Source organism: Colossoma macropomum, unplaced genomic scaffold (assembly GCF_904425465.1).
Source record: "Colossoma macropomum unplaced genomic scaffold, Colossoma_macropomum, whole genome shotgun sequence".
Classification (NCBI taxonomy): Eukaryota; Metazoa; Chordata; class Actinopteri; order Characiformes; family Serrasalmidae; genus Colossoma; species Colossoma macropomum.
The window spans coordinates 2,412,294-2,439,911 of record NW_023494805.1 but is presented as its reverse complement, the minus strand read 5'-3'; the positions used below and the strand labels follow the sequence as shown (position 1 = coordinate 2,439,911).

General features: G+C 39.0%; 1 protein-coding gene across 2 annotated transcripts; it reads left to right on the top strand.

The window, feature by feature from the left end:
• LOC118826332 (gastrula zinc finger protein XlCGF26.1-like) lies at positions 1-27,304 on the top strand. 2 transcript variants are annotated; one of them, XM_036597277.1, is made up of 4 exons: positions 1-78; positions 1,092-2,092; positions 5,386-6,394; positions 24,695-27,304. In XM_036597277.1, the coding sequence occupies exons 2-4, from the start codon at positions 1,236-1,238 to the stop codon at positions 25,310-25,312; spliced, it is 2,484 nt and encodes an 827-aa protein (XP_036453170.1). In that variant the 5' UTR covers positions 1-78; positions 1,092-1,235; the 3' UTR covers positions 25,313-27,304. The 2 variants fall into 2 exon arrangements, with proteins under 2 accessions (XP_036453170.1, XP_036453169.1); XM_036597276.1 differs by lacking the exons at positions 1-78; positions 1,092-2,092; positions 24,695-27,304 and adding an exon at positions 4,438-4,559 and having other exon boundaries at positions 5,169-7,017.
• Positions 27,305-27,618: the final 314 nt, after the last annotated feature.

Sequence of the window (27,618 nt, the reverse complement as noted above, 5' to 3'; positions counted from 1 at the left end):
AAGAAGAAGATCTGATCAGCGTGTTGACTCTTCCAGGCTTCGCACTGTTAAAGAGGAACAGGAGCTGCATTACTGCAGGTAAGATGTTCTTTACATTCGTAACTTCCTTTTTCATTAGTGAAAAGGCTGAGAAGATGTCTGCAAAATGTACACTGTGCATTTTGGAAAAATACACTCTTTAAAAATGGTTCTTCAAGGGTTATTTAGTAAAGGCAGTGGTTCTATTTAGAACCATGAGTTCTATGTAGAACCATTTCATGCTTAAAGGGTTCTTTGCATGGTAAAATGGTTCTTCAGATTGATGGAGAATGTTGGATATAGTTTGATATGGATATAGAACCTTTTTGAAAATAGTTCTATATGGATCACTGCTGAGTTAATTTTTTTCATTTTCTTTTAAACCATTTTTTTTCATAGATCAACTGAACATTGTATCAAGGTGCAAAATACAGGTGTGGGACCCTCCCAGTTAACCGCTTAAACCCCCTGAATGTCTCAGAATCATTTGACTAGTGAAAGATATCTGGAAATCAAATTATTATTATATTATGCTGTCTGTTAGGGAAAACAGACGCTCAAATACAAATTTAGGGAAAGGTCATTGTTTAGTTGTTTCACCCACAATCAGTGACCTTCTGTCTTTGGCATTTTTAAGTAATTAGAGATGCAGCAAAGGTCTGCCTCATGGTGGTGCTATAGCAAATTGGTTCACCTAGTTGGTGCTTCATAGCCTAGTAACTGTAACTATGCCCAGGAAACCACCACAACAATCTTTTTTTGCCTATTTGTAAATCTGAAAACTTGCCCAGTTTCCCAAGAGACTGGTGGAAACAACTGCTATAGAAGACAAAAGAGATATGTAAGATCTCAATTAATGTCTGGAAAAGCGCATAATCAAACTAGAAAAGAGGATTTCTAGAAGAAGAATTGTTGAGCCACACATTTTGTTGCAATTGAACCATGCGTCAGCACCGCAAGTGAGTTAGCAGCCAGCCAATTTAGGACCCCCCCCCCAGAATACCAGGGGGTATTTCGCACACTGCATTGTGTTTTACATTAAGTTTTGAATATTATTATTTTTTTTCCTTCAGAAATGAACAACCTCCTGGTGTGGATCTTCTCCTCTGTGTGTTCATCTTCACACACTGTTTAAATTTACCTCAGCATACACCCCAGGAGGAGCCACCAAAATGAATACACCATACTGCTGAAATCAGGACAGTATATATGAGAGTATGGCATCCAAAAGAGGCTCTAGTACTCGGCAAATGTCCATAAGTACTCTCCACACTAAGAGAACTCACAAACGAACAAAGAAAACTAAAGACAATGAGAGAATTCACATCTGCTTGGAGTGTGGAAAGAGTTTTAATCAGCTGCGTACTCTCCAACACCACGAGCGCATTCACACTGGAGAGAAGCCTCATCACTGCTCAGACTGTGGAAAGAATTTTATTCAAAAGAGTAGTCTCCAAACACACCAGCGCGTTCACACAGGAGAGAAGCCATTTCTCTGCTCAGAGTGTGGAAAAAGTTTTACTGTGAAGAGGCTTCTCCAACTACACCAGCACATTCACACAGGAGAGAAACCGTATCAGTGCTCAGAGTGTGGAAAGAGTTTTACTCAACAGAGTCATCTGCAAACACACCAGCGCGTTCACACAGGAATCAAACCTTATTACTGCTCGGAATGTGGGAAAAGTTATACTCTACACAGTACTCTCCAAAAACACCAGCGCGTTCACACAGGAGAGAAACCGTATCAGTGCTCAATTTGTGGGAAGAGTTTTAATCAGAAAATTAATCTACAAACCCACCAGCGCATTCACACAGGAGAGAAACCGTATCAGTGCTCAGAGTGTGGGAGAACTTTTAATCAGAAAAGTAATCTACAAACCCACCAGCGCATTCATACAGGAGAGAAGCCATATCGCTGCTCAGAGTGTGGGAAGAGTTTTACTCTACAGGGTAATCTCCTGTCACACCAGCGCATTCACACAGGAGAGAAACCGTTTTACTGCTCAGAATGTGGGAAAAGCTTTACTCTACGGAATTATCTCCGAAAACACCAGCGCAATCACAGAGATACATTGTGTTACTGTTCTGACTGTGGGAAGAGTTTCAAGCATTTGAGTAGTTTACGGAGACACAGATGCATTAAGAAGGAGGCAGAAATCTATAACATTTGTGTGTCAGTTTAAAAAGTATAGTTTTCAGTATCAGTTTTATAGGTTAATATTTATGATACTGCCTGTTTTTGCTAACTTCTAATCAAGAGAGTTAATATTTTAACACAAAAGACTTAAGGCCTCAGCATACTTCTTGTGAAACCAAATTCTCCAGGGCCGAAAACACCTTCGCGAGCTTATGATCTCGCATACTTTCTGCGGTTTCGTGTTGCCTGTCGCGGATGCTCCATGAAGGATGAAGCCAGGCGAACGTCGTCTCCGCAAGAAGTATGCTGAGGCCTTTACTTGTGTGATCTGTACACCTGTTCAATTGTTAATGTGTCTCAATGACTACAAGTTTTAGTTATTTATCTTTAATTCCTTATGATTTATGATTAGTCATGTAATAAAATGGCCAAAATGAAAATGTGATGTTATTCAGGCTGTTGTAATCTGGCATTAAGTCAGGAATGACTGTAACTTTCAAGTTCTTTACATATTTTAGACCAAATACAGCCTAGAAGAGTCAGGCAAGCTTTGGTCCAATGTGAAAAACCAAGCCTGTGTTCAAAATAGCCTACTGCATACTGCTCACATACTGAATGTGCTGTGAAGTGTTATGCAGTATGCAGTATGTGACCACACAGGATTTTTCCAAATTTCCCCAGTACGTCAAAGATACTTGGATGACATTCTGCTCTGGTCAAGACTTATGCAGACAGTATGCAGCTAGAATTCTCTATCTCTGTAATACACTGCATGCAAAAATGCAACATGGTAATTTCAGTAGGACGTTACTACTGATGTAACTAATCTATAATCAATTTAGTAGCCCTTGTGTCAGCCTAGTGTGGATACGTAAATGACATGAAAGAAAATAACTTGCCCTGCTACTGCATTTAGTGCAAGACTGAAGCCAAATTTCTCTGCTGGTGTGAAGTCAAGCTTCTTATTATTCATTCAAACTAGCTCATTTGACCAACTATGAGCGTAATAAAAAAAGAAATGACCACACAGACTAATCCAGAGCTGACACTGTTTGGAAACTGGTAGAAAACAAAACCCTCCACACTATAGCGGTACGGAGTATCTTTTAAAAGTCACTCAGGCACATATCTGGACCAAAATACATCCACACATGCTAGTAAAGAGCTGAAAATGGTTAACAGTGGTTGCTAAGCACTGACTGGAGGGCTAAGGAAAATGGGGAAGGTGTGTTGAGACTGGCCTGACAGTCTTAGTCTTTGATGATGGCAATCTTGTCTCGCCCTTGCCCTGTAGTGAGATACTCATACTGGAGAGTAGCATGTGTGCAATATACAAAACACAATATGCTTTTTTGAACGCAACCCAAGACTTTTTTTGTAATATCAAGATTAGAAAATCAGAAAGTTGCAATCTGTTTCAGATTGTAATCTGTCTTTACGGTCCAAATGCCAGCTCACCCCTGCTGTTCTGGTGGCCATGGAACGCAATGTCCTCCTCCAGTCTTAGATGGGAACATCTTGTTCCCACTCCTCTACATTTCTTCAATAGAACTTTTCAGGTTTATTAAATGGAGGATATTTCCAGGACAGCTGTGTTGTGCATGTTTATGTTTAAACTTTCTGATTATTTACAGAATGTTACACACTCTTGAAGTTCTTATCTAATTTTTCATGTTACTCACTTAATGCTCAGGGATTCTCAATTTAACAAAATATTTTTTTTTGTTTTGCAAAACGTAGAAAGAGATGTTTACCCGTTTAAGTAAAGTCCATCGGTAATGACAACCAACAATTACAGTGCCCTAAGTGGGGTAATAAGATCTTGTTCAGTCATGAAACTAACCATCCAAGGGGTGTCAGTATTTGACTTGGTTAACACTTTGTTGGAAGAGATTTTAATTAAGTCCCAAATTTGCTTGAAGGACCGAGACCCTGCAAGTACAGATGTACACTTTAAAAAAAGATGGATGTTATTATAAGTTTGACATTATAACAACAGAAGTGCTGCTGTATAGAACCACATACAACACATTCTCCATCTGAAGAACGATTTCACCATGCAAAGAACCAATTAAGCATTCAAATGATTCTTTGAGTGTTGATTGTTCTGTGTTCTATATTATCCTAGAAATGGTTCAATACAGAACCATTGTCTTTATTGGAAAACCCTTGAAGAACCACCTTTTGTAAGAGCGTAGTTTGTCCGAATACAGGTGGGATTAAAAATAACGCCTCTTCTCTGCCATGCTCCGTGATAACGTGGGTGTAGTGCGAAGCCCCTGCAGTCCAGGAGGTGGCGCTGATTAGTAAACTGTGATTGTCTAACCAAAAGGAAGAAGATCTGCAGCGTTTCCACCCCTCCAGGTCCTGCATCGCTGGAAATAAACAAGCTGCATTACTGAAGGTAAGGAAACGTTCTTTACTTTGTTGTTATTGTTTTTTTCGTTAAAGAAGAAGCTGAGAAGACGCTGCAAACAGTACATTTAGGGAAAATAGGGAAGAGTGTGAACTAGCAGAGAAGTAAGGGTTAATGCAGTAAAAATGTTTTGCTAATATGGATTGAAAACGATTCATAACAAGCAGGATTTTTTCTTTCTTTTTGCATTAACTGCATATAAAAAACATTTAGGCCATAAATTTAACTACTGAAAAAGCCAGCAACGACCAGAATGCATTTCATGCTGATCTAAACTGGTCTGGGTCAGGTTCTGCTTTAGCTGGTCACGATGGTTGACCAGCATACAAAACACATGTTGTTTTTGCTGGTGACTAGCCATGCTGGTCTGAGATGGTTTTTCTAGTAGGGTTGCCATTACTGACTAAACCTATATGGAACAAACCTATATGTTTTTTGACTTAGATCTAGAAATAGATTCATACTCACATGAAGTGAACACTGTTGAGTTACTCTTTTCTTCATTTTCTCTTTAATCATGTTTTTTTCTATCATAGCCCAAGAGATCACTATGTTTAACATTGTTTTGAATATTGTTTTCTTTTTTTACTCCTTCAGAAATAAATGACCTACCAATGTAGATCTTCTCCTCTACGTGTTTAACTTTACCTTCACAAACATCTAAGGAGGAGCCACCAAAAGGAAATACACCATACTGTTGAAACCAGGAGAGTATGGCATCCAAAAGAAGCTCCAGTGCTCAGCGAACATCCTCCAGTACTCTCCACACCAACATATCTCACAAACAGACAAAGAAAACTAAAAACAATGTGAGAACTCATATCTGCTCAGAGTGTGGAAAGAGTTTTAATCAGCTGTGTAATCTCCAGCAACACCAGCGCATTCACACAGGAGAGAAGCCTTATCGCTGCTCAGAGTGTGGGAAACGTTTTACTCAACAGGGTCATCTCCAAACGCACCAGCGCGTTCACACGGGAGAGAAACCGTATCACTGTTCAGAGTGTGGGAAACGTTTTCCTGTCAAGAGGCTTCTCCAACTACACCAGTACATTCACACAGGAAAGAAGCCATATCAGTGCTCAGAGTGCAGGAAGAGTTTCACTCAGCGGAGTCATTTCCAAACCCACCAGCGCGTTCACACAGGAGAGAAGCCGTATCTCTGTTTAGAGTGTGGGAAAACTTTTACTGCCAAGAAGCTTCTCCAACTACACCAGCACGTTCACACAGGAGAAAAACCATATCACTGTTCAGAATGCGGGAAGAGTTTTACTCAACAGAGCCATCTCCAAAACCACCAGCGCATTCACACAGGAGAGAAACCGTATTACTGCTCTAAATGTGGGAAAAGTTATACTCTACACAGTACTCTCCAAAAACACCAGCGCGTTCACACAGGAGAGAAACCGTATCAGTGCTCAGAATGCGGGAAGAGTTTTAATCAGAAGATTAATCTACAAAAGCACCAGCGCATTCACACAGGAGAGAAACCGTTTCAGTGCTCAGAGTGTGGGAAGAGTTTTAATCAGAAGATTAATCTACAAAAGCACCAGCGCATTCACACAGGAGAGAAACCATATCACTGCTCAGAATGTGGGAAGAGTTTTACTCTACAGAGTAATCTCCAAACCCACCAGCGCATTCACACAGGAGAGAAACCATATAACTGTTCAGAGTGTGGGAAGAGTTTCACTCTACAGAATTATCTCCGAAAACATCAACGCATTCACACAGGACAGAAACCGTTTAACTGTTCACAGTGTGGGAAGAGTTTCACTCTACAGAATTATCTCCAAAAACACCAGCGTGTTCACACAGGAGAGACAGTGTGTTACTGTTCTGACTGCGAGAAGAGTTTCAAGCATTTGACAAGTTTACGGAGACACAAATGCATTAAGAAGGAGGCAGAAACCTGACACTTGTGTGTCAGTTTAATAAACATAGTTTTTAGTGTGTTTTTTTAAATGAACATGTATAATGTTACATTTAATTTTTCATATTTATGTTCTAACCTCTAATGAAGCCAATTAATATTGTAAGATAAAACATCCTGATTTGTACACATACATAACTGTTAACAACCCTAATTTTTAAGGTTTTCATTTTTACTGCTGTATCTTTAGCTCTTTATGAGTTCAAATTAAAGCATGTTACAGAGGTGGTCAAAGTGTTGGTGGTAAATGTGATGTAATTCAGGCTAATCAAATCAGTATCAAGTCAGGATTGACCGTGGGGAATACTTTTAAGATACCTCCTGGATATCAGGACACAGGTTATGGGTTAAATATACCCTAGAAGAGCAAAACTAGCTTTTGTGAAAAGCGTAAGACCAAGAATTCTTGTACAGCACTCATCTACACTTCACAAGGCACAGTGACCCTGTGGTCTCATCAGCCATCTTGAGGCAACGCTGTAAAAGTAGGATCACTTTGTTGTAGGGGAAAAAGGGACAGGCATGAACAGTTTACTTCACTCTCCAAAAACCAAGGAGGCAGACTAAACAGTGTGGCTAAAATAACGAGCTGAGTCTAGTCTTTATTGTAGCTAACGCTGTGTCTGATCCACTCGCACCAGCACAACACACACTAACACACCTCCACTACGTCAGTGTTACTGCAGTGCTGAGAATGATCCACCACCCAAATAGTACCTGCTCTGTGAGGGTCCATGGGGGTCCTGACCACTGAAGAACAGGGTAAAAGGGGGCTAACAAAGTATGCAGAGAAACAGATGGACTACAGTCTGTATTTGTAGAACTACAAAGTGCACCTATATAGTAAGTGGAGCTGATAAAATAGACAATGAGCGTAGAAACAAAGAAGTGGTCATAATGTTATGCCTAATCGGTCTACGTGCATACATGAGATCAAGCCAACTGTGATACACTGTTTGGCAATTTTACTTGATAAACAGCTACATTTTCTGATTCTGTATGCGATAATTACTATGAGTACTAAAGTATTTTTTTCACAGTCAACAAATACAAAACTGGATAAACTGCTGTTTTGCTAATGATTTAAAATATATGGTTTTTCCTATATTATGTTAAACATGGGCCCTTGCTGGGATGTGCATTGGATCCCACTTCAGCTTGTAAACCGACTCAGTTTGTAAACCCACCTATGGTGTGAGTAAGACATAAGCTATACAGACACTTTTAACTGTTTCCATCATGAGCTTATGTATGTATATTATGATCGTATAGCTTTGCTTTGCATACATGGATTTTCACCAGTGCAGAATCCCTTGAACAAAACAAAAAGCGAAAACATTCAGAGTAGTCTAGTGATCAGACTGTTTATGGTGCACCACAATTATTAACATTTTAAAATTAGAAAAATTGCACGAAAGCAAATACACAAAACAATAATGTTTTGGTCTACTGTAGATGAATCTCCTACAACACCTAGTAACTACACAAGTTAAAACAAGCAGTTTTTTTACCAAAAAATTAGAAGCAAGGGCTTCAAATTTGTAGTAACTTCTTTTCAAATAGTTTGAAGTAATTTGTTTTTCAAAGATCTAACCGAAATACTGGATAGTGACAATTATTCAGTGACAATAATAATAACAAAACATTAATCAAAACTTGTCCACCTCCTGATGTCTGAGGAAAGAGGAAATATATTCAGCTATAATTTATTTCTTTAACTGATTTCCAGTTTCAGTTTTTGTGTCAAACTGTACAACAAACCCCTTTACCTGACAATCTGGAATAACACCACAATCAGCATTTCCATCAGATCCCTCTGTAGACCGAAAGAGCTCTGTCACTTTGGAAGTTGTTCCTCTGTAAGCAGTCACAGAACTCCAATAACAGCTTGTCTGCGATGGATGAGTTTTACTCTAGAAACTGAATAATGAGGCAAGAACTCCACAACTGCAACATCTGTAGGAGTACAAGAACAAGAATGTTTTTGTTCTAACAAACATTAATAAACCCATAATCAAAATGCAACTACTTAAAAGTCTAAATAATGTAAAGCACTCCTGATAGTGGACCCTCATATGAACCAAGAAATATTGCCTCAGTTTAACAACCACAGCACCCGCTTTACACTGCTGTCACAAGACAACGCGCTAGCAAGCTAATGTGCTAACTGCGCGCTGTAACATTGCTGCTAAATGCGCTGTATCATGATGGTTAAATACTTGAAAAGCACAGGCTATTCCATTTAAATGCTCAGAGTAGTTAGCTACCGTTAGCACTTTAGCTTGGAGCTAGTGCGTTAGCTCTGAGCTAACGCACTAACCGCGAGATAACATTGGCTAACTACTCTGAACATTTAAAAGGAATAACTTAACATTGTTGAAAACGAATTAGCAAATTAAGGGTAACGTAACCAAACCTTGAACTAACAACCATTTCACTTTTAACCTATCAAGCCTGTGCTTTTCATGTGTTATGCCGTAATGGCATTGTTAGCTATAGTTATAACTTTAGTTTTCCGTACTGGAACCTTATAATTTGAAATAGTTAAGCTCACTAAACTAAACTTCACATCACAAATCATGTTAACGTTAAAGTAAGTGTGCTTTTTAAAATATATTATTTACCTTCTTAATGCCCTCTTCCATTTGTCTTCTCTTCAAACCTGGCTGCTGGCTTGTTCATTTGAAAATAATGAACTTGGGTGAGAAAATTCGGGGTTTTAATCCTTAAACGACGAGCGTTGGTTGTTTCTGTCACATCAGTAATGGGTAACTTGTGACATGCCAGACTTGGGCCAAAAGTACTGAGGCGCAAATCAACCGAGCACCGATATGCCACAGCATAAACATGTGGTCCTCCTCCTTCATCCCCACTTTTGGACCACAACATTCAAGCCATTGAATTGGCCCTTCGACATAAATATGACTCAAAACCTTACACAGCTGTCCAGCATCTGGCTCAATTCTGGCCCACATACCTAATATCTATGCAGAAGTCAACCAACACCTGCAGATGTAAGGCAGAATTGGCCCAGAACAATCTGCTGCCTGCGTTTTTTGACAGAATACTTAAAGAAATTTCAAAAGTTAAGTTAAAATGTTTAGCATTGTGACGATTTTAACCTTAAGCAATAACCTTAAGCAATACTTCAACTTAAGGGGTTTTATGCAACCAGGCACTGTAGTTACACAATGTAGTTAGCTGCTGCACCATTTAAGGTGGAATGGAAAATGTACATGTGTAATGTTAAGTGATGAATAGGAAACTAACTTTAGCCAGTACAATACAAAATATAAAGTCATGTTTTTTATCACTACAAACTACGTTTGTCTCTTTCAGTTAAAGAACAAGTTAAATCCTTTACTTATCAGTTGGACAATTTAGCTAGCAAAAGCTAACGAAGCTAGCTACAAAATAAATAAAAACTCACCACACAGTTTTCCTTGTGTTTTCCAGGTGTTTCTCATTTAAATCGTCACACAGACGACAGTTATTTATAATAATACTTTAATTCAGCTCATTAGTGAGATATTTAGTGGTTTTAACCCCCCTCTCTTTTCCCCTCAGCTTCTGTCTCCTCAGGTTAGCGGTTAGCTCGCTGTGTTTTTAAACTCGCTCTTTTTCCCCTCAGCTTAGCGGTTAGCTCGGTGTGTTTTGTTAGCGGCTAGCTTGCTGCGTTTTTACACTCGCTCGTTACCTCAGCTTCTCTCTCCTCAGGTTAGCTCGCTGTATTTTTACGCTCGTTCTCTTTTTCCCTCAGCTCTCCTCAGGTTAGCGGTTAGCTTACTGTTTATTTTAAGCTCGTTCTCTTTTTCCTCAGTTTCCATCTCCTCAGGTTAGCGGTTAGCTCGATGTATTTTTACACTCGTTCTCTTTTTCCTCAGTTTCTCTCTCCTCAGGTTAGCGGTTAGCTCACTGTATTTTTACACTCGTTCTCTTTTTCCTCAGCTTCTCTCTCCTCAGGATAGCGGTTAGCTTACTGTGTATTTTAAACTCGTTCTCTTTTCCCCTCCGCTTGTCTCTCCTCAGGTTAGCAGTTAGCTCGCTGTGTTTTAAAACACGCTCTTTTCCCCCTCAGCTTCTCTCTCCTCAGGTTAGCGCTTAGCTCACTGTTTATTTTAAGCTCGTTCTCTTCTTCCTCAGGTTAGCGGTTAGCTCACTGTATTTTTACACTCGTTCTCTTTTTCCTCAGTTTCTCTCTCCTCAGGTTAGCAGTTAGCTCACTGTTCAGCTACAAACATCATTTATTTTAAATCGCCTAAGAGGGGCAGGCATCATTTAATGACTATAGTTATCATATTAGGATTATTAGTCTTTTAATTTTTGGAAATATTATAGAATGATTAATAAATAACAATATATAAGGAATACAAATATATAATTGATATTATTTTGTCTTCTGTATATATTTGTTTTTCATTTATTATTATTGTTTTAATTTAATTGTATTATTGTTTCAAATTTTTATTCGTAGCACAATTCCACTGTATTCTGTGGTTGCTACGGTCACGCAAAGGTCACCTGGATAGTAATTCCACCTTATAATTAATTTAAAATACTATTTCAGACGTATTATATAAGTTCATTATTTATATGTGTGTGTGTAAATAAATTTTATTTATATATATATATATGTATGTTTATTGGACATTGTCTCTTGTTTTTGCAAGGATAGGATCAAAATTGCCTGTGCCATGCAGTTGCTGGTAACAGAATCCTCCTAATTACAGAGATAATAATAGTGATAATTATAATATCAACACTTTTTTAGTGAATTTCAGATAGTCCCTAACTCTGAAGCAGGATTGTTGAGGTTTAAACTTTGCCAAATAAAAGAGCATAATATCACAGTCCAGTGCAAGTTGTAGTTTGTCATCTTTGTTTTGGCCACAAAAATGTAATAAACCTATTTTAAAAAATAACTTTTTTGCATAGGCATGATATCTGCCTCAAGCACTGTGTATGTTCAACCAGTGCAGCTTAACAGCCATGCTCATCTCATTAACGTTACATATAACAAAAAATGCTATTCATGTAGGTCATCACATCACTTAACATGTTTAAACAGTTCAGCCATGTTCATGTGTAGAAACATGAGTGTCTTGCTATGGTGGACATGACATAAATCAACAAATGACGTTTTTTTAAACAGGTGGTTCTGGGTGCTGTTACCACAGTACCTGTCGCATAGCCCATGACCACTTGCAGCCAATAAGACATAATGATAACAATCATATATACATAATCACAACAGTAAAGACACACAAACTACACAAGATGAAGTTAGAATGTTTTTCTGACAGTATTAGGGTCATTCTACAGAAATGTCCATTTTTGTGTCCCTAGCGTTTACACATATATTACACTTGAAAAACATGTTAGGGTTATAATTTATTTGCATTTTAAAATAAAATAATGTTATTTTAACAATTAAACCTTCATCAATCATCAATTTAGCAATATTGTTTTTTAAATCAATTGTCTAGAATTCCAAGCACCACAGAAGAGCTCGTCCCCACAGTCATGTGTAAAGGGTGAAGCCATATTTTGCAGTAAAAAAAAACAAACATTTTTTCTGCTATTTTAACTGCAATAATCTATACACGACTATGAGATATATGATTTAAATGACATAAGGTAAGCCCACTGTGTCTTTTCACTTTTCAGAAATTTTCTTGTTGAGCTCCTGATTTCTTATGAAGCTTTTAGTTGACGTCACTGGTGTGACCGACTTTATTCTGAGGTAATTGTGAAAAAATAGAATCCAAATGGATTAAATTACATATTTTAGTGGATATTCCATGATTCACAACATGTGGTTTGATGCTCTGTAGCAGCCATTTTGTAAAATGCATTGTTCATTAAAAATGTCTCTGGTGTTACCTTTATTATGTGTAACACCAATAAGGATCAGTAACATCAGTGACTCCTATTGAGAGATAGAAAAATTGACGTTTCTGTAGAATGACCCATTAACAACTGCTGTTGTTATTAAAACAGAAATATGAAAAACACAAATAACATAATTCATTTTAACCTAAATAAACTGAACAAAAACCATATTTATTAAATTGACATGTGTCATAAGTTTGTGCCTCCTTCTTAACGCATTTGTGTCTCTGTAAAGTACTCGAATGCCTGAAGCTCTTCTCACACTCTGAGCAGTAGTATGGCTTCTCTCCTGTGTGAATTCGCTGATGTTTTTGGAGATTGCTCTGTTCAGTGAAGCTCCTCCCACACTCTGAGCAGTGATATGGTTTCTCGCCCGTGTGAATCCGCCGATGTTTTTGGAGATGACCATGTCGATTAAACCTCTTCCCACACTCTGAGCAGCGGTATGGCTTCTCTCCTGTGTGAATGCGCTGGTGTGTTTGTAGATTACACTGTCTAGTAAAGTTCTTCCCGCACTCAGAGCAGTGATACGGTTTCTCTCCTGTGTGAATGCGCTGGTGTTTTTTCAGAGTGCATTTTTCTCTAAAACTCGTCCCACATTCTGAGCAGCGGTGCGGCTTCTCTCCTGTGTGAATGCGCTGGTGTCGCTGGAGATGTCTCTGTAGTTTAAAACTCCTTCCACACTCAGAGCAGTGGTGGATTCTCTCATTGCTTTTATTTTTCTGTGTCGGTCTGTGAGACAGGTGAGTACCAGAGGATGTTTGCTGAGAACTTGAGCGTCTTCGGGATGCCATAGTCTCATAACAAACTCATATCTCCTGATTTCAGCAGAGTTGTCTTTAATTTTTGTTAGTGTCTCATGTTTGTCCAGGTAAGCTTAAACCGGGCGTGAAGGAAGACACATACAGCAGAGATCTTCTTGTACCAGGACACCTCTCATTTCTGGAAAAGAGGAAAAAACTGAAAACATAAAAGAAAGGAAATAAATGATAAAATTTGATTCAATTCTCAAGATTTTATATCCTTAAATCAGTCTTGGTGAACAGCTTCAAAATAAAATCGATGTTTATCAACAGTACCGACTTTTGATTTCTGTGTAATAGTTAGCAGAAACTTTATTTTACACAACTGGTTTCTGTTGTAGCATAAGTCCTGGTAGGGCAGGGTGATATATTGTGTATTTATATTATGATACACTGTAGAATTTCTTTTTTGTTTTGCTTTTGAAAAGACAAAATTAGATTACACCATGATCTTAATGTGGCTCATTATGTGCATTTTAGGTGTGCAATTGAGTTTCTTGAAGACGCTGTCAGTTACGCACAGTGAATAACATTGTCGCTCTGCAGGACAATAGCAAGGTTCATTTCTCTGTTCAGGCAGGAATAGAGAGACTTAATTTTCTATCATACCAACTGCTCGAGATAAGTATTTGTTAAAAATGTACAACGACTGAGAGGGTACAGATTTTATCAGCGCTCAAAAAACTGTATTAGAATCCACTTGGCAACAATTTGTGTACTTCAGCATCTCACTGCATTTATTAAAATCTCTTAAGCCAAAAGGATAGCTCGAAAGGAAGAACAGAAATGTTAACATGCTGGTTCTACTAAGAGCAAATGTATTTGATTTTCATTTCATTTCTTAGCCCTGTTTACCTGTGTAGAGTCTTACTGAAAAGAATTGTTCATTAAACCTTAACTGCTGCATGAACAACTATCCATGACCCACATGCCATAGTCGCCCTCACTTCCTTTGCCCTCTCTTGACTCTAGCTTCTCTACTTAAACCTTCTCATGATAAGTGAGAAGTGACTGGTGATGGACTATTTTGGGTAGGTGAGACCCAACGTATGCCTGCATTTTTAAATCGCTGACAATAGGACTATGCAACCAATGTATTCAAATGCACTGTGAGGCCTGGACCTCCTTCCACTGAAACATATACACCAAGAAAATCTGTAAGAAGGCTCATCTTGTCACAAAGGACCCCATATACCCTCATAATCTCCTTACACTAATGCCATTTGGAGAGTGAAAGTGTGATCAAGGGCAACCCTCTTCCAGGGTAGACTGAACCAATTGAGCCACCAGGCCATCCTGCACAGCTCTCACTACTCATTTGGGCCAACTCAATGAGTGCGTTTACATGCACTCAATAATCCAATCATAATCAGATTTCTGCAGTTACCTGATTATTCAAATGGTCATGTAAACACCATACTCCGATCTAGAAATCCGAGAGCTGGATTTTAGCTCAGTAATCATGTTTCTCAGTGCATGTAAACTTTTACTCTTTACTTTTTACTCTTTTTCTTTCGGATTTCTCAGTCTGCGCACATGCGAGAAATAGACTGGGGGACCAGAAATAAGCGAGCAGCATCGCCACGAGACACAGCAAAACACTTTAAGCAACCCTGAACATTCTCGACGAAATGAAGAAGCTAAATATTCTTAATGTTCTAGATGAACTATGTTCATATTTTCAAGTAAAGTGGCGCAATGTTTTAAAAAAAGTTGCGGCATGAAGTTTGAGTTTTACGTTACGTTTAAGTTATCAGATTATTAAGTGCATGTAAACACACTCAGTGTTGATTTTCTCAGAAGCAATACAGCACTTTAAATCTCCACTTGAGAATGTATTACTGGGTTCCTCGGAAATATTTCTACCAAACAAATTAAGAACACAGGCGGCAGAGCCAATATTATCCCTTTTATTATACCTTTTTTAAAATGGTTCTATATAGCACCAAAAAGGGTTCTTCTATTGTTACAAGCTAGACTTTGTAACAACAGAAGAATCCTGTTTAGTTCTCTATAGAACAGTATACAACATATTCTCCACCAATCCTATGAACCATTTTACCATGCAAAGAACCATTTAAGCATGCAAACTGTTCTGTGGGTGTTCATGGTTCTATATAGAATCACTGTCTTTACTACAGAACCCTTGTCATTTGGAGATTGAATGAGTGATCAAGGTCCACCATCTTTCAGGGCTTTTTAAGAGTGTACTTCTTTGTAGGCTCACACGTTTTCCAAAAATGAATATTTTCAACATTCTGCTTTCCAACCACTTCTCTAAAGATCAATGAAAAACAAAATTTAAGTGTAGAACATCTTACTTTCAGCAGGTCAGCCTTCTGTTTTTCTCTCTCCAACAACACTGTGTGACCAGATCTTCTTCTCTATTTTACTGGCGTTAAAGGCCCACAGTTACAGCATGAGTGCCACCTCCTGGTCTGCAGTGGCTTTGCACTGCAGGAATGCTTGAGGTAGTCAGTTAAAAACCTTTTGGAGATTTTAAGATTATTATTGAAACTTTTCCTGTAACTTTTTGTAGTTTAAAAAAGGAAACATGCATCCATTTGTTTTATCAGTGTATACATAAGTGTTTCAAGTCAATGTGGAGATATTTGTAAGAAGACTGGACATTGGCATTGTATTGGATGTTTCAGATGATTAAAGGGGAATTCCACAGATCAACAAATGGTTGATTGTAGAGACTCAGATTTCTGATAGGAACCAGGGGTCGCCATGACTATAACACAAACATAAACATTTTATTTACTATTCAAAACCACCAGTGAACCTATATGTAATGTTGATCATCAGTGTTACTGCAGTGCTGAGAATGATCCACCACCCAAATAGTACCTGCTCTGTGAGGGTCCATGGGGATCCTGACCACTGAAGAACAGGATAAAAGGGGGCTAACAAAGTATGCAGAGAAACAGATGGACTACAGTCTGTAACTGTAGAACTACAAAGTGCACCTATATAGTAAGCGGAGCTGATAAAATGGACAATGAGCGCAGAAACAAGGAGGGGGTCATATGCCTGATCGGTGTAGATGCCACCTTATTTTCAAATATGGGACATACATCTCAGCCATATATTAGCTTTTACAAACATACATGTGTAACACATATCTTTAAAAACATGATAGAAAACATTATTTACATATGGATGAAACATTTATATATACTAGCTTTATGCAATATAGTAGCTTTATGCAATATACATTTCATCTCACTGAGCTTCTGGTGCATTTCAGTTTCAGCAGATTTTTTGCTTTTAAAAAGTCTTTTAATGTTTGTATCAGAGATATATGTATAATCAATGCATCAGACACACAGTATATGTATGATCCATAGATTATGTGCATGTTCACTCATATATCACACATATATGTACAATCCATATATTGTGTATATGTCAAATATTTGATACTTACATATATGCACGTTTTTCAGGCATGTATGGCCACATATCAGAACACTTTCATGATACAGACACATTTTACATCTCTTTTGTTTGCTTTTTGAGAATTTCCACTCTTGCATGAAACCATTTCTGTCCATAATTTTATCAAGTACAGTGTATGTGGTGTCGTTCAGTAATGTTGCTGACAGGATTTTGGCCGTGAAACATGTTAGTATATGCTAATGCCGCTAATCGCTAATCTGAATTTATTCAATATATTCTTCATTTCTTTGATCTACTCAAAAAAGTAAGATTCAAATTAATCACAAATCATGAAATACACATGATTTTTATTTTCTTTTTGAAAATGTCATAATATAAATCCAAATCCAATCCACCCTGTAACAATGGAAAAAAACAATAGCTTTCTTTTCGTCTATGAAGCTTCTGCTGTAGTATCAGAATGAATCCACTGTTCAGGGCGTGCAGTTTTCTCTCTGCTATTAAGCAGCATCTAGGAAATACAATAGGGTTAATACATTTAAAAATCTATGAAGTTGATAGATTGGCTTTATGAAATTATACAAAAAATTGAAAATGTCAGAACACAGGGAAAAAAAGAAACAGAAAAAAAGTGTGCCAAATAAAACTGTAATAAATATTGGTACGTTTATACATCTGATAACAAAAACACAGCAATAACCAATGCAAGATATCAACCAAATGTACCAAGTACAGAATTGCCAATCTTAGCAAAACAGGTAGTTTTTCTCACAAAAGTTTAAAATAAAATTTACATTAAAACATGATTTACAGATACAATTTAATTTTCATTGTTTTCTTGAAGTCATACCATTACATCCATTTGTCGCAATTACAAAGCAGTACTTTAAAAATTTAAATGTTCGACAATTTGACAGAATCTGCATGCAAAATCACTCCATATTTGAGAAACAGTGCACTATATAGTGTGTCAGCCTTTTGTAGCGTTGGTCAAAATCAACAGTCATTCTCCAGTCAATCAGCTATGGTAGTGAATAATGAATAAGTTAACAAGTGAACCATTCCAAACACAAACCTGGATATTTCCAGGAGTGCTGGGGCTGGCATCATGCACAATCAATTTCAATCTAAAATTCTCAAAATGAAGGAATACATTTTTTCTTAATGGTTGTGCCAGGTACTTTTGTTAGTAAATTTATTACAGAACTACAAATGCTTTGCAGTTTTGCTCAGCAGTGGCGAAGTAAAACTGCAAAAGTCCACACAGTTGGACAGTCTTCTCACATGGTATTCTGAATAATGACAAACATAAAAATCTTTGAAAAGTTCACATGACAATAGCTACTACACATCGCTGCTATCTGAAAAAACCTTGTATCTCCACTTTTGGTTGTTTTTTCAGTTTTTGACATAATTTGAAAATGCCTGTTGGCCTTTATATTGTGTGTAAATTTCATGATGAATGGACTAAAAGAAATGACCCAAAATCACTTTAGAAAAAAGTCTGGTTCCATTGACTTACATTAAAAGTAAAGTAGGTTTTTTCCTTCTCCTGTAAAGTTACCATTTTGGAAGGTTTTCTTCCGAAAACAGCGATATATTTGATACATTTTAATGTGTTAAAAGGTGAAACAAAGTAAAATAACTCTAAAATATCTGACCATAAAAGTCATGCTTATAAAACTGACACACAGATATCATAGATTTCTGGTTCCCTCTTAATGCATTTGTGTCTCTTTAAAGTACTCGAATGCCTGAAGCTCTTCCCACACTCCGAGCAGTAGTACGGCTTCTCTCCGGTGTGAATGCGCTGGTGTAGCTGGAGGTTACCCTGTTGGTTAAAACTCATCCCACACTCTGAGCACTGAAACGGTTTCTCTCCAGTGTGAATGCGCTGGTGTGTTTGAAGACTAATCTTCTGGTTAAAACTCTTCCCGCACTCTGAGCACTGATACGGCTTCTCTCCTGTGTGGATGCGCTGGTGGGTCTGGAGGTTACTCAGGAGAGTAAAACTCGTCCCACATTCTGAACAGTAGTACGGCTTCTCTCCTGTGTGAATGCGCTGGTGTGCTTTGAGATTACTGTGCTGATTAAAACTCTTGCCACACTCTGAGCAGTGATACGGTTTCTCTCCTGTATGGATGCGCAGGTGCAGCTGGAGATTACTCATCTGATTAAAACTCTTCCCGCACTGTGAGCAGTGGTGAACTCTTTCGCCGCTTTCATTTTTCTGCGTTTGTCTGTGAGATGTGTTAGCGTGGGAAATATCAGAGGATGTTTGCTGGGTACATGAGCTTCTTATGGACTCCGTATTCTCGTATTTTATCTCTCCTGATGTCATCATTGTGGTGGACGCCTCTTGTTGGCTCCTAATATGTTTGTGGGGATAAATAAAGGAACACACAGGACGCAGAAGTCGTCTTGTACCAGGACGTCATTCAGTTCTGAAGAAGAGAAAAAAAAACAATAAACAAAACTTACAACCAAATGAGCATGCTTAATTAGATTTACTTATGTTCAAATAAAAAGACAAATATTATGATTCAAAAGAAAATGAAAGATTGAAAGAATTATCAAAATTGTGAATTTTATTCAGTACCTGCTGTCAAGATTTCTGCACTACAGTTTAGTCAGAGACCAAAGTAATCAAAAGAAAAGAGCTGAAGTTTCTGAGCTTGCGGGGTTTACAAAACGGTTTAACAGACATTGAGTAAACTATAGCAAGTTTTATCCAACAGACTTTTAAAAACATGACCTTAACCTTTTGAATCTGCAACTGTGTTTACACTTGGTCACTCCATGTGTCTAGTATCTGGATTGTATCCTGATAAGATTTTAGCCACATGCATTTACACTTGGTAGTCAAATGTGGCTCTGGTTAGTCAGACTGCAATTCGATTGCTGTGTAGGAGGAACTATGCAAATCCGATAATTATGTTGTAACCAATTACCAACTGTTGATCTATTCAGCCACTTTGTCTGCATTTTGTTTTGCAAAGTGGTGTCTGTCCATATTGCTATTAAGCATTTTGTGTCATCTGGTTCTCAACCATGTGATCTCCATGATTATCTTCCTTGCAGACATGAATCACAAGCTCAGTGATGCACTGCATGGGGAGGACTTTCGGTGTCTAGGAGAGACAGATGTGTTTACGCTGCTATAACGTGGCTCAAATGCATCTTAGTCCACCTCCTGAAGTGGTTTAAGTGATTGGATTTGTGTCCTTTTTTTAATGTGTCTTTTGTGCGTTTACACTCACATTTTTATGCGTCTTGGCCTCATCCAGATATAATCCAGGTGGCCGTATAACAAAACATCCTAACTCTGAAATCGTATATGTTTAGTCTCCATGACGACTTCAGTTGGGACTGAATTTAGGACAGTATCTATTATAGATTAACAGTTCCTAACTTCATAATCTCATCATTAACTCCAGATAAGAAAACAGTATTACGCAAACATCCTAACTAGACTAAACCTCCTAAATACTGTCCTAACTTTAGGATGAACCCCAACAGGGTCCTAACTTCTGTTTAAGGCCCGTTTCTATGGTTTTTAGGCAGCTGAGTCAGGCAGCATAGTTCACTACCAGCATAATGAGCTCCATTTATTTCTACTGTAAAACGCTGCTTTCACTGTGAGATGATTTTCTTTTCTAACTCTGCGTTTTAAAGATCTCAGACGCTGCAGACTCGATCTCCACCGCCCCTCTGATTACCTTTGTGTGTTAAAGTTGATGATGAAATATTACAGTGATGGTGGTGAATAATGAAGAGACGGAGCTGAACGCTCGGCTGAAGCGTTTGGGAAATGGAAACTGAAACTGTTTACGTTTCAGCTGTGCACATGTGGTCAGTTGCTAGGGAACAGACATGATGATTGTCAACTTCGATCAAGTAGTTCAAGATTTCCTAACTTGAGATAAGATGCTGTAAGATAAAATTTCTGAATTAAGGGTTCTGATACATAAGACACATGAAGTGACCCGGTGTAAATGGGATCTCAGTCTCCCAAACAAATCAATTATTAATACAATCTTAACTAAAGATAAATGAACACCATATTTTCTTTGTATCCTTTTACCTTCGTAAAAGTTTAAACCTATATTTCACTACCAGAATTATTATTACACGCAATTTGACATGGAATCGATTATTTACATTCTAGCCTATAAAACATTTAGATGAGGGAAGCTAAACATAATTGACAAATATCAAAATACTTGGCCAGTAACTACTTGATATGCAATTATAGACGGAGAACTATTTCTTGACAGTTTTTCTGCAGAACTGTCTGGCCCAAGCACTGTCTGGACATGTTCCTGTGTGATGCAATTTTTGTTCAAGTTGAAACCCATTTGAAAGCAATACAATGAAAATGTTATCAGTAAAACAGTATTTGGAAACGCCCTTCTCAAATACTACATTATGTTCCATGTTAATTCATGACTAGTGATAAGACGACAGACTGATCTTTCATGTCATACATATAGTATCAGAAAAGTCTTTACAGGGTAGCCTGACAACACCCAAAAAGGACTAGCCTACACACTATGGTTCTTCAAGATTTCTTTCTTTAGTAAAGGCAACGGTTCTATTTAGAGCGTGCTGAAAATGGTCCTGTATAGCACCAAAAAGAGTTCTGCTATTGTTACGATGTCAAGCTTGTAACAATAAAAGAACCCTTTTTGTGCTATATGGAGCCATTTTCAAAAAAGGTTCTATGTAGATCCGTATACAACACATTCTCCATCCTGAAGAACCATTTCACCATGCAAAGAGGTTCTTAAGATTGATGGAGAATGTGTTGCTCAAAAAGGGTTATTTTTTCTGTTACAAGCTTGACATCGTAGCAACAGCAGAACCCTTTTGTTGGTGCTATATAAAAAAAAATTCAACACTCTCCATCAATGTCAAGAACGAGTTCACCATGAAAAGAACCATTTAAGCATGCAGATGGTTCTATGAGTGTTCATGATTCTAAATAAAACCATTGCCTTCACTAAAGAAGCATTTTTTTTCCAAGTGTCTATATTAAGCCAACTTGGCAAACAAACATAAACACTGGGAGAGCTAGGCTAGGCTAAGCTAGCATTGGCCTCAGCCAGGTTTGGCCGAAGGCTTCTTCTGTGTTTGGATCACAAGTATTTTTGACGATTTTAGAAGTGCAGACTGCTTCCCAAACGCTTCTCCACGGGCCAACAACGAAAACACCCTGTAAACAACACAAACAGATGAACATCGTCTTACTGTGAACAGTGAAGCTCTGTCTCTCACCCCAACAAGGCGGAAGAGGCCTAACGGCTGATCTTGATAGAGTTAGCGCCCCCTCTCGGGCTGCAGGGGCGTCACACCGCGATCACGTCATTCCAGAACGCCTCCTGCGCGACGATTGGCTGGTGGGTCACATGCGCAGGCCTCTGATTGGCCAGTTGAGAAGCCGTTCACATCACCGTAGCAACCACAGACTGCAGTGGAATCCGCAGCCTTGGAGACTCCGCGGCGGTTATAAACAGAGAGGAAAACACTGAAAAAAACATTAAATCATTTATTCATCTGCTATCGTGAGCGGTTCATCCGTTAAACCGTCACCATAGCGACCATGGATCACAGCGGAACCACAAAGGACGTTTTTATGTCTCCTGCGCTACGATTGGCTCGGAGTGTCACCTAGCGGTCCGTGATTGGACGTTCGCGTCACCATAGCAACCGCCGAAGCGAAACAGTCCGTTTGAACAGAAAGCTAACGGTCTTCGACTGTAAATAAAGACGAATGTACAGAAGAATTGTTTAATGTAAGTTAAATAAGGTGGGTTTTAGATCGTGGGTAGGTTTAAAACATTAAAACAAAACTGGATCTGTGACTCTCTAACCAGATAGCAGACAGTTTTGGGCCGATTCTGGCACTCCTACGATGGGTTGATACCCGGGTAGATCTCAGGCATGCGGGCCAGAATAGGGCCACATCCTGGACACCTTCACACAGTTTTGCCTCATGCCTACATTTGTGGGACAATTCTGGCGTGAATATTGTGGACCAACAAGGTAGTTGGGCCAGACTGGGACCAGATTTGGGCCATATGCTTTAGTTCTACTCACTTTACAGTGTGTGGGCCAGATCTGGGCCGGGGACCAAGCCGTATTCTGGGCCAGAACAAAGCAAGGATGTGGCCTGCTAACTGGGCAACCTGATGATATAGTAATCTTCTCTTCCCTTTGGGTCAGAAAACTATCCGTAAGTTCTAGATACGCCCCTGATTTCTGTCAGTTTCTAACCGCTGTGGAGTCTCTGCTCAGGTTCCACTGCGTTCTGTGGTTGCTACGGTGATGTGAACGACTTCTAGACTGGCCAATCAGAGGGCTGCTCGTGTGAGCTCCCAGCCAATCGTAGCGCAGGAAGCGTTTGTGCCGCAATACGGGTAGAATTAAAAATACCGTTCCCGACTCCGCCCGTCTTCGAGATCATGTTGTTCCAGTGTTTAGGCCAGGAGGGGGCGCTAACCCTTTAACTGTGGTCCTCCAACCATGGTAAAGAGGAGAAGCAGATGCGAACAGCCTTCCACGTATCCGTGTTTATCTGAGAGAGAAAAACAAGCTGAACTGCTGAAAGTAAGGAGATCTTAATCATTTCTCCATATGTTTATCATCCAGCTTTGGAGAATTAGTGAGGAGGTTCTCTGGAAAATCTACATTGTTGTCAAAGAGGAAAACGGGGCAGCTAGCAGAGGAGCAGCCGCTGAAGTTGGAATTTTCCCGTCCCACCTTAAATGGTGCCTCAGTTATTATTATAACGCCTGAGGCGCCAGAATGGAACTGCTGCACCGTTTAAGGTGGAACGGAAACATTCTAATATAAAAGCTGGCGAACAAGTAGCCGACTTCATCCTCGTCTGGTTGAGGCTAATGCTGGCTATTTAGCCTGTGTTTTCGTTTGGTAGATTTGTTTACCAGGAATCTGTAATTTTATGCTCCTGTCTGGTGGAGATTTAACACCCTGTATCAGCAGGTATTTGCAGCCTGTACCAAGTTGGTACCATAGGCTTGTCTTTCTTTCTGTGTGCTGAAGGTAAGTCTGGGGTTGTCATCTGTCACTTCTGACGTGAGATTCTCGCTTTTTGCGTCTTTTCAAAGAAATGTCACAACTAACCAACCAACTTACACACTTAAATGAGGGTTCTTCAAAGGTTCTTTAGTAAAGGTGTATATATATATATATATATATATATATATGCTGGAGTTTTTAAACACTGTGTCCACTCACTGTCCACTCTATTAGACACTCCTACCTTGTCAGTCCACCTTGTAGATGTAAAGTCAGAGACGATAGCTCATCTGCTGCTACACAGTTTGTGTTGGTCATCCTCTAGTCCTTCATCAGTGGTCACAGGACGCTGCCCACAGTCTATGCTGTTTTTTCTACTAGATATTACATCAAGCTTGTTTCCTGTGTTATTGATTGTACTCTGGACGTTAAAAGAGCATGGACTAAGGGGTAAGTTCTAGTGATGGTGTACTCTTGTTAGCAGCACATTGTGCCAGCACGAAAATGTTAACAAGTTGTCCCCAGTTTATGAGTTTACGTCTGGCCTAGTGAGACTAACTGTGAGGTAGCTATATACCTACTTGAGCCTTTTATTATTGTTTTTTTTTTTTTAATAACAACTCTACCTGTCAGCAGTTACTTGAATAAGGATTTTGAAGGTTTTGTTTCTTATTAAAGGTACAAATCTTTCTTTTTATTTAGCTAGTAGCTTAATATTACAAAATATTTTTTGGGTCAAAACTGGCTGAATATTGTCATGCTGTTGCATTTCACACTGAGTTTTAAATATTATTTTTCTTTTTCTCCTCTAGAAATGAATGATGTCCTGGTGCAAGTCATCTTCTGCTCAACACGTCTACCTTCCAACATGGTTTAAGTTCGCTTCCACAAGCGCATCAGGAGATCTCAACAAGAGGAATACGCCTCACTGCTGAATTCAATAAATGGAATCCATCCAACCATTAAATGGCTCAAGTATTCAGCAAACATCCTCTGATAATCTATGCAACAGTGCATCTCAAAGTGAAACACAAACAAATAAAATCATTGAGAGAAACCACCACTGCTCAGAGTGCGGGAAAAGTTTTACTCAACAGAGTAATCTCAACAGACACCAGCGTATTCACACAGGAGTGAAACCACATCACTGCTCAGAGTGTGGAAAGCGTTTTTATCAACAGACACGTCTCCAGCGACACCAGCGCGTTCACACGGGAGAGAAGCCGTATCGCTGTTCAGAGTGCGGGAAGAGCTTTACTCAACAGAGTAATCTCAAAGCACACCAGCGCATCCACACTGGAGAGAAACCGTATCATTGCTCTGAGTGTGGAAAGAGTTTCAATCAGAAGGTTAGTCTCCAGCTGCATCAGCGCATTCACACAGTGGAAAAGTTGTATCACTGCTCAGAGTGTGGGAAGAGCTTTACACTACAGGGTCATCTCCAGAGACACCAGCGCATTCACACTGGAGAGAAACCGTATCACTGCTTAGAATGTGGGAACAGTTTTAGAGATACAAGTACTCTCAAAAAACACCAGCGCATTCACACTGGGGAGAAGCCGTATTACTGCTCAGAGTGCGGGAAGAACTTCAGGCATTCAAATTCGTTACAGAGACACAAATGCATTAAAAAGGAGGCAGAAATCTATGAAATTTGTGTGTCAATTTAATAAATGTTTTCATTATCAGTTTTTTAGGCTAGCCTTAATGATGCTTAAATAGCTTGTAATGATGGCGGTTGTTAATGCTGTAAAAGAGAAGGTTCCTGCTTTCTCTTGTGTGATTTGTATGCCTACATGATATTGTGATTGTGTGATTATTATGCCTTACAATCTACAAGTTTAGGCTCGGTATCTTCAGGTCCATGTCATCTATGGTTTTAGCACATATCAACCATAGCACCATACCTCCCAAAGCAGTGAATGTTATAAAACATTGTGCTGAGATCTGGTACCATGTTCCTCTAAAGTAGGGTTGCCCATTCCTGGTCCTGGTGATCTACCACCCTGTAGAGTTCAGATCCAGCACACCTGGCTCTAATATTCAGATGCTTTTGGGGCCAGTTGCACCAACAGGTCTTAATAAGGATGATCTTAACTGCTAAGTCGGTTGTAGAGAGAACTTTACGCCCATCGCACCAACCAACCGGTGCAAATGAGACTGGTTTTGGTGGTTTGAATTCACGTATAAACATATGTAAGCAACCTAGGTTACTAAGTAAAAACTTTCGCGTGCCAATACCTGCTACTTGCAACACCAGGAATAATTTCTCCAACAATGACACTTGCCTGTTGATCAAGTTATAGTATCACGCTGATAGATAAACATCCTGTTAAAAAGATTAACATGAGGTGGTTTGGTAGGACAGCATCGTTTTGAACCGCGACCATCCTATTACTTATTTTGGGGGTTTTGAACCCCTCCACCTTGACCATGACAACCCTGAAACACCACAGCTCTTCCCATTTCTCTGCGTGAGAGACGGGACTTAAGCTCTGGAAGATCTGCTTTTAATCGTAGTATGTGCAAGGCGAGAACTTTAGCACAAGATGGCTACCAAACGCACACAAGAAAATGGGGTAAAAGGTACTTGCAGACATCTGACAGCTCTTTCTAAACTTAGTATGAACGAAGCAATGTGTCTCTATTTTTGCACATTTGGCAGCACAGCTAATCATGTACTGTTGATACACAAGTTAGTAGTTATTGAAGTTAGCTTTTTAATCGCTGCTGCATGCTGTGCCAATAACTCAAGCAGCAACTGGCACAATGTACAGCAGCGCTTTACAAGCAAAGAACTAGCTTGTTTAGGTGGCCAAGAAGGCCTAGAAAAGGTCTGCAGTTTGAGATTATGGCTGCTTCCAAATAGGCTTAAAAGTCACCAGTCTTAGTGAAAATGTAGTTTACGACCAGTCGGCGCAGCGGTCCTAAAGTTATGCCTGGAAAGTTATAACTGTGGTATCGGGCAACCCTCCTCTATGGAATGTTTGCAAGTTAGTTCACGGTTATTTGGACATGTCATAGGCTTCAAATATGGACCACAACAGTTAGAAAAGCTTTTGTGAATTGAGGAAAACCAAGAAATTTAGAAGGTTGGTTGTCATATAGGTACTCTCCTAAAATCTGAGTGTATAAGCAGATAAATATAACGTATAGAACGTCTTTCCAGTTTTCTAAAGTTTAAATATTTTTTATGTTCACCTTCTTGCTGACGAAATGCCAGCTCGCTGCTGGTGTTCTAATGGTCATGGTATGTAATGTCATGAAAAGATCTCCTCCTGAAGTCTTAGAAGTAATTTTGGTACCCCACTCATTCACACTTGAAACAGAGAAAATAAGCTAAGGACACCTGTTGACTGTTAAGCACAACATGAAAACATGAAAAAACTCTACTTTGCCGATGGAGGTGTTATGTTCGTGTCCCTGTTGGGAGCAGTAACATTTGTATCAATTTCACAGTTTAGAAGCAGAGTTCTCTGTATGCTACTGTGTTTCCTGTATAAAAGACGAGTGAGGCTTCCTTTCTTGTTGGACTTTATTATTATTGTTTTGTTTATTCAGAGTAATTAAAGCGTGACTGATGTGTGACCTTTATTTGCATTCATGTTTTCTTGTTAAAAAAGTTTGTGACGCAAACTGAATAAAAGTCTCAGAATTTTTTACTTTGGTAGATGGTGTTCTTTACATATCCAGTATGTGCAACAACTGTACTGAAAAATCATGTGATTAACAGAGAAGAGCAGATTAAACAGCAGAAGCAGCCTTTTTTCTCACCTATTATACTGAAAGTTGCTCAAATTGGAACGTTTTCTGGTCAACTTTTCCATTTACGAGCAGCATAGTACCTAAAAGCTGCTTCTCCATGTTTAGTCTTCACCTTCAGTAGGACTGACTAGTTCCTAATGAAGCAAAGCAAACTAAGCATCGTACACCTTTCTGATGACTTTTCTGGTGCAGCCAGCTGATCTGAAACTAT